We start from the raw sequence: 8,081 nt of genomic DNA, 5'->3' as shown, positions 1-8,081 counted from the left end.
TAAATATCCCCTGTGCTCCACATATTCATTCCTCCTTCAGTCCCTGGCAACCACTCATTGTGTTAATTTTTGCCTTTTCCAGAATGTCACATAGTTGGAATTATATATGTGGCCTTTATAGCTTTACAGATTGGCCTTTAAAATTTTCATTTATTGCCCTAGCTGGTGTTTCTCAGTGGTTAGAGCACCTGCCTGTCAACTGAAGGGTCCCGGGTTCGATTCTGGTCAAGGGCACATGCCTGGGTTGTGGGCCCGATCCCCAGTAGGGGATGTGCAGGAGGCAGCCGATCAATGATTTTCTCTCATCATTGATGTTTCTAGCGCTCTCCCCCTCTCCCTTCCTCCCTGAAATCAATCAAAATACATAAAAAAGTATTTATTGATTTGAGAGAGAGAGAGAGAAACACCAATTTGTTGTTCCACTTATTTATGCATATTTTGGTAGATTATTTTATGTGCCTTCTACTGGGGATTGAACCTCTAACCCTGGTGTATTGGGACAATAGTCCAACCAACTGAGCTACCTGGCCAGGGCCACATTGGCTTCTTTAAAACACTTAGCAGTATGCATTTAAGCTTCCTCCATGTTTTTTATGTGACTTGATAGCTCTTTTTTTTTTATTGCCAAGTAATATTACATCATATGGACGTTCCTTCGTTTGTTTATCCATTAGCCTATTTTAGGGCATCTTGGTTGCTTCTAAGTTTTAATAATTATGAATAAAGCTGCTCTAAACATTGTGTCCAGGTTTTTATGTGGAAGTAAGTTTTCAGCTTATTTGGGTAGATACCAAGGAGCACAGTTGTTGGATCATGTGGTAAGAGTATGTTCACTTTTTAAATAAACGACCAAACTATCTTTCAAAGTGGCTGTACCAGTTTGCATTCCCACCAGCAATAATGAGAGTTGTTCTTGCTCTCTCATTGTTGCAAAATAGGTTATTTTGAGTTATTTATGCCTCATCCTCTGCCTCTATGCTGATATGGGACCTTGATATGCAAAGAGGGATCTGAAATTAGTATAGTAGGTTGTGGTTGGCCTGTATTTAGTTATTCATACTTAGAATTGACAGCTACCATTTCCCATTTAAAATATCTCATTTTCTTGTACATCTCATCTGGAAATAAATCTTGCTTTTGTTAGACTTTTGAATAATAACAGATTACTCTTTTCCCCTTAGCACAATTTTATAATGGGTCCCCGTATTCCTTAAGATTAGGAATGGATGCATAGCTTATGGAACCTAGACGTTAGTTGTTCTTCAAAGTCATTGCTAGTTTCAGTTTCAACCAGTATTTGAAAGTGCTGTCTTCCTGCATCCTTGCCCACTCTTGATATTATTGGACTTCATCTCTTCCATTTACCCCCACCTCCCATAGGTAAAACTTTATCTTATTTTCTAATTCAGAGAATTATACTTTGTGGTAAAGTAAGTATAACTCATTAAACATTTTATTCAAGGAACATTGTCTGTTTGGTAAAATTTAAAGCTTGGATACTAGAAAGGGTTATTTTTTTTAAAAAAAATTAATTTTGGGGTGACTAAACCTGTTTATCATAGGTAAAAATATTAACATCATCTATCATATAAATATGTTTGAATCTTCATTAAGGACTAATATAACTGATTATAGTGCTTTTGGATGAGAGAAGGCAGTAGGGATATAAAGTGGTATTTTGGACCATCCTAGTCATTTAGAGTGAAAATGAGCTCTGTGATGTTTGTTTTTATTGGTTTTAGAGACAGAGGAAGGGAAAGGGAGAGAGAGAGCTATCAGTTGGCTGCCTCCTACATGCCTCCCCACCGGGGATTAAGCCTGAAACCTTGGCATGTGTCCTGATTGGGAATTGAATGGTGGCCTCAGTGCAGGGGATGAGGCTCAACCAACTGAACCATACCTGCCAGGGCCATTGGTTGATTCTTGTATGTGCCTTGACTGGGAATCGATCCCACAACCTTGGCATATGGGGATGCAGCTCTAACCAACTGAGCTATCTGGCCAGAGCTCCATGATATGTGTGTATGTTTTTCTACGATGTTTTTAATACGGAATTATTATACTTTCTGAAACATTTGATACCAGCCTATGCATTTTTCATATTTGTTGTTGAAGGAATAAACTATCATAATTTCTGTTTTTATAGATTATCTTGATAATGGTAATAATAAAATGGCGATTCAACAAGCAGATAAATTATTGAAGAAACATAAGGATCTTCATTGTGCTAAGGTAAGTTCATTTGCCCTTGAACTTACATTTGTTGTGTTATATATTGTAATTTTGACTTTAAGTGAGAAAGATATTTAATCTCTTTAGTAGTTTTCAGAATATTTTCTTGATCACTTAAATGCCGTGAGTAGTATTGAGTTAAAAGCTAGCTATTTAATTCTTTGATCATAACTTATCTAATTACTTTATTTTCAGTCTTTTAAGCGATGTTTTGCGTCCCCCCCGCCCCTTTCCCATTGATTTTTTCCCATTGAGTTTTTAGAGAGAGGGAAAATAGAGAGAAGTATCAATGTGAGAGAGACACATTGATTGGTTGCCTCCTACACCTGCCCCAACCAGGGCCGGGGCCCAGGAGGAGCCTGCAGCCAAGGTATGTGCCCTTGACCAGAATCGAATCCGGGACCCTTCTGTCCGCAGGCCGACGCTCTATCCACTGAGCCAAACTGACTAGGGCTCTCTTTCTCTTCTTTAATCTTCTTCCGAGGACATACTTATTGCTTTTTTGAGAGAGAAAGAGAAACATTGATTCGTTGTTCCACCTATTCGTGCATTCATTAGTTGCCTCTTGTATGTTCACCTACTAGGGATTAACCCAAAACGTTGGCCTATCGGAATGACAATCTATCCATCTGGGCCTCCTGGCCAGGGTAGGGCTTGCATTCTTAACATGGCTGAAATAGGAAAGAATCTTTTTTCTTTTTTTAAAAAAATATTTTATTGATTTTTTACAGAGAGGAAGGGATTGGGATAGAGAGTTAGAAACATCGATGAGAGAGAAACATCAATCAGCTGCCTCCTGCACACCCCCTACTGGGGATGTGCCCACAACCAAGGTACATGCCCCTGACTGGAATCGAACCTGGGACCCTTCAGTCCACAGGCCGACGCTCCATCCACTGAGCCAAACCGGCTAGGGCTAGGAAAGAATCTTGATCTGTTCATTTTTTTAGTAAAATGGTTTAGTTGATTAACAATCTATACCTTACATCTTGTGCTTTCAAGTTGGCTTTCTATGGTTCCTTTTCATTCCTTTTCAACCTGATTTGTCTTTTCTTTCTGTCAGGTGTTAAAGGCCATTGGATTACAGAGAACTGGGAAGCAAGAGGAAGCCTTTACCTTGGCACAGGAGGTGGCAGCCCTTGAACCCACAGATGATAACTCGCTGCAGGCACTGACTATTCTTTACCGGGAGATGCATCGTCGTAAGTTTCTTTCTTTTCCTTGGTGTTAAACCTGAGCTTAAGTTTTTGGTTTTTTCTGATTGAGTTCTCTATTTGTCTGATTTGCTTCTCACTCATGATTTGAGTGGATGGCAAAGGTAAAATAAAGCATTAACCATGATTTCTGAAGACTGTAGACAGGAATTTTTTCCAGTATATTAGGATCCTTGAATTGAAATGAGCACTTGAGTTTTATTTGTGGCATTATGATTTGCTAAGTGGGAGAGTTACCCTTTTATCACCTTTTTTTAAAAATAAAAAATTTTAATATCTTTTTATTGATTTCAGAGAGGAAGAAAGAGGGAGAGAGAGATAGAAACATCAATGATAGAGAGTATCATTGATCAGCTGCCTCCTACCCACCCCACACTGGGGATTGAGTCTGCATCTTGGGCATGTGCCCTGACCCCGACCAGGAATCGAACCATGACCACCTGGTTCATAGGTCGACACTCACCCACTGAGTCACGTTGGCTGGGGTCATTTAAAAAAAAAAAAATACATTTTTTATTGTTTGTTTGTTTTTTTGAAAGGAAGGGAGAGAAACATTCATCTGAGAGTGTAACATCCATTGGCTGCCCCCTTTATGCGCCCTGCTGGGGATCAGCCTGAAATCTAGGCATGCTCCCTGACCAGGAATCTAACTGGCAATCCCATCCCCCACACACAGGACGATGCCCAACCAATTGAGCCACACTGCCTAGGCCACTTTTTTCACTTTCTAATATATAAAAATTCAAATATAGACAAAAACAGAGAGTGGCATAATAAATCCCATTGTATTAATTACCCATCTTCAGTAATAATTGACACATGACCAATTTCATCTATACTCCTCCCCTTGCTAAATTATTTCTAAGCATATTCTAGATGATCTGCTATTTCATCTGTAAGAAAGCTTTTTATTATTGATTTCTTGAATATTTTATTGTGAAATAATAGTTGTTTTTCTTAATACATATTATAGAAGAGTATATTTGATATAACACTAAACAGTTTGATGTGGAATAATGAACTTACTGCTCAACTTTATAGAACTAGAGTATTAACAATACTAAGAATACTTCCTGTGTGTTCCTCATCAATCTCATGTCCCCGTTTATCTTCCAAGAGATACTTGCTGTCCTAAATATTTTTTACTCTCTTGCTTTTCCTTAAATTTTTACCACATTTGTTTTTCTGAGTAATGAATGATTAGTTTTATTCAATGTTGAACTTGATCTAAAAAATTAAGTGCTGTTAAGATTTAAGTTATACTTCAGTAATGAAAGAAAATCTTATTTCTCTTTGTCTTAGCGGAGTTAGTTACAAAACTTTATGAAGCAGCTGTGAAGAAAGTTCCTAGTAGTGAGGAATATCACTCTCACCTCTTCATGGCCTATGCCAGAGTGGGCGAATACAAGAAAATGCAACAGGTAACTTGATCTTCAGACCTCCTGGGCTGCGGGATTTGCTGTTAGGGATCAAAGTCTCTTTAATGTGATTTAACTGCAGTGGTGTGTGTACCTGCACATGTGCACGTTTACAAATATCTGTAGAACTGAATTATGTATTTGTATGTAGAGATTAGCCAATTATTTTCTTTGTGTTTATTAACAATAAGCTGTTGTTCAAGTTTTAAAAATGTTTCCTTTGGGGGAAATTTGGTTGTTCCTCTTTTGTGGCCGGATGGTATGTGTTTTGTCTGGTTTTGGTAAGTTGGCTTCAGCTTCCCCTGCAACAGATGCTGTTACAGTTTCAGAAAATGGGCAGAACTCTCAGAGCAAAAAATGAACAGATCATAGAAAGAGTAACTTTAAAGTTTACATCTAATTTGTAATTATTTATAGCCTGATGAGATTTTTAAGTCCACGGGGGGTGGGGCGTGAGGGGAATCCCCATGGCTTGGGATACTTGTTCTTTTTTTTTTTTTTTTTTGGCCAGTTAGCACATTTTAGGTGCTCCTTGTGTTCCTGTGAAGGAGCCTCATTGGTGCACGTTTGGACTAATGAGTGGGTAAAGCGGACATCTCCGAGAAATGAGACCTGCACCGATAAACCCATGCGTAGAGAGTTACGATGTCAAGCTAGTACTTTTTTTATTTAATGAATTTACATGCCTTACTTTTTATTCCAAGCTAGTATTTTTTAAAAAAATGCCTTGTTTGTGGGTGTAATGTTTTCTGAAGGCAGAACTTTCTTGTTTTTGTTTGTTTTATTCCAGTGGTTCTCAACCTGTGGGTCGCGACCCCTTGGGGGTCGAACAACCCTTTCACAGGGGTCACCTAAGACCATCGGAAAACACATATATAATTACATATTGTTTTTTCTGATTAATCACTATGCTTTAATTATGTTCAATTTGTAACAATGAAAATACGTCCTGCATATCAGATATTTACATTACGATTCATAACAGTAGCAAAATTACAGTTATGAAGTAGCAATGAAAATAATTTTGTGGTTGAGGGTCACCACAACATGAGGAACCGTATTAAAGGGTCACGGCATTAGGAAGGTTGAGAACCACCTTTTATTCTTTAAATATCAAGTTACATTAATCAGGGAGGGTGGAAGATACTATATTAATATAAATCCTTAAAATTAATTTTCTATATGCTTACCTAAGGCTCACCTGAGGACATGTTTTTATTGATTTTTGAGAGAGAGGAAGAAAGGAGAGAGAGAGACACATCAATGTGAGAATGAAACATCAAATGGGTTGCTTCCCGTACATGCCCGATGGGGAATCCAACCTGTAACCTAGGCATGTGCCTTGCCTGGAAATCAAACCCCAACCTGTTTGGTGTATGGGACAGTCCTCAACCAAGTGAGTCACCTGGTTAGGCAGTTTTGTATCTTGATTTTTGGAGATATTGCTTCAATGTGGCTTAACAATTACAGTTCCTTTTTTAATTTTTAAAAAATTTTCAGAGTCTAGGAAAATTATTTATTTATTTAAATTGATTGGAGAGAGAGAGAAAGAGAGAAAGATTGATTTGTTTTTCCACTTATTTATGCATTCATTGGTTAATTCTTGTATGTGCCCTGACTGGGGATCGAACATACAACCTTGACATATCAGAACTATGCTCTAACCATCTGAGCTACCTGCGCAGGTTAACAATTACAGTTCTTTAATATGCTTTACCTATATCATGCTTTTGCATTATTCTAGTTTCATGTATTGAAAGAATGGAGTTCTCTAGTGTTAAATGTTTTAGAATAGGAGGCTTAATTTTTATTCCACCTGTGTTGCTGTTTATGGTAGTTACAGTTTTTTAGCTTATATGTATGTTTATTTTGAAAGTGGTATGTCAGTCTACGGTAATAGGTATTTTACAAATTAAATGTCATGCTTCATGCAGGTGAGGGCTTCTGTTTTGTTTATTGCTGAATCTTCAGCTCCTCGAATAGCATCTGCACAATAAATATTTGTTAAATAAATGAATGATTTTCATAAACTGGTGGAGGTTAGGGAGGAAGCCAGAGAATCAGAAAACTTCTACTTCCCCAGTGACATCTCTGGCAGGTACTTTTTAAAATCCCCTTGAATGAAGAGTTTCTAGTCATTCACATTGTGGTTAGACTTTCCTTTTTCTGTAAATGACATTTTGGTTCTCTGAGTCACCAGTTTACAGCCATGATTTTCAGACTTGTCTATCTTCAAAAGTTTTGTGTATCAGCAGAATATTAGTGTCTGTAAGATAGGGTGTGGACATGACAATTTGCCTTTTTTTTAAAAAATATATTTTATTGGTTTTTCACAGAGAGGAAGGGAGAGGGATAGAGAGTCAGAGACATCGATGAGAGAGAAACATCAATCAGTCGCCTCCTTCATGCCCCCCACTGGGGATGCACCCACAACCAAGGCACATGCCCCTGACCGGAATCGAACCTGGGACCCTTCTGTCCGCAGGCGGACGCTCTATCCATTGAGCCAAACCGGTTCGGCAACAATTTGTCTTTTATATTAAAAATTTATATTTTATATCCTATTTCTTTTTATTTTTGCGTGTCATTATAAAAATGTTTTCTTTCCCCAAATTATCAAGTAAAATTAACACTTTACATCCCGTTCCTACTGAGCTTGGTGTTGGAAGTACGGACCTCAAACCATCTTGGACTCTCCTTCTACTCTCTCTCTTTTGTCTCCAGGTCATCTTCATTCTACCTCCACAGTGTCTTTGAGGTCTCTTTCCTATTTTATTTATTTCATCTTGGTTTAGTTCCTCATCACCTCATGTCTTCTGTCATCCTATTTTCCTTTTTCACTGCTATAATACTCTTCTGAGAAGAGTATAGATATATACACATTAGTTCCTTACTCCTTCCGACTACTTTCGAATGCCTTACAACAAAGGTACCTCAGTCTGCCTTTTAGCCCTTTTCCCTACTATTCACTCTTCTTAATCCTTTGGTTTAGCCAAATGTCTTACTTGTTCTTGTCAGCATATTTTTCTTTGATTAATGTTTTTATTCAGACTAATATTGTTCCTACCTAGAATTGATTCATTCATCCAAATATTTGCCCAAATATTTGTATTTGTATATATTTCCTTACTTCCCATCTTTGCCTATAGACATTCTGTTTAAAACTTCAGGGTCCATTTGAAAGACTGCCACTTTGGAGAAGGCTTAATTGATAAAA

At 37.8% G+C, this 8,081-nt stretch overlaps 1 protein-coding gene across 1 annotated transcript in view; it reads left to right on the top strand.

Moving 5' to 3' along the window:
* Nucleotides 1-8,081, top strand: part of NAA25 (N(alpha)-acetyltransferase 25, NatB auxiliary subunit) — a 63,623-nt gene that overhangs the window by 16,201 nt on the left and 39,341 nt on the right. The window contains 3 exon segments of the mRNA XM_006769001.2: nt 2,147-2,232; nt 3,296-3,434; nt 4,749-4,867. Of these exon segments, the coding sequence (XP_006769064.1) occupies nt 2,147-2,232; nt 3,296-3,434; nt 4,749-4,867 (344 nt within the window).

The sequence above is a fragment of the Myotis davidii genome, unplaced genomic scaffold (assembly GCF_000327345.1).
Source record: "Myotis davidii unplaced genomic scaffold, ASM32734v1 scaffold223, whole genome shotgun sequence".
Taxonomy (NCBI): domain Eukaryota; kingdom Metazoa; phylum Chordata; class Mammalia; order Chiroptera; family Vespertilionidae; genus Myotis; species Myotis davidii.
The sequence above is the reverse complement of the archived record's forward strand: the minus strand, read 5'-3'. Positions and strand labels throughout refer to the sequence as shown.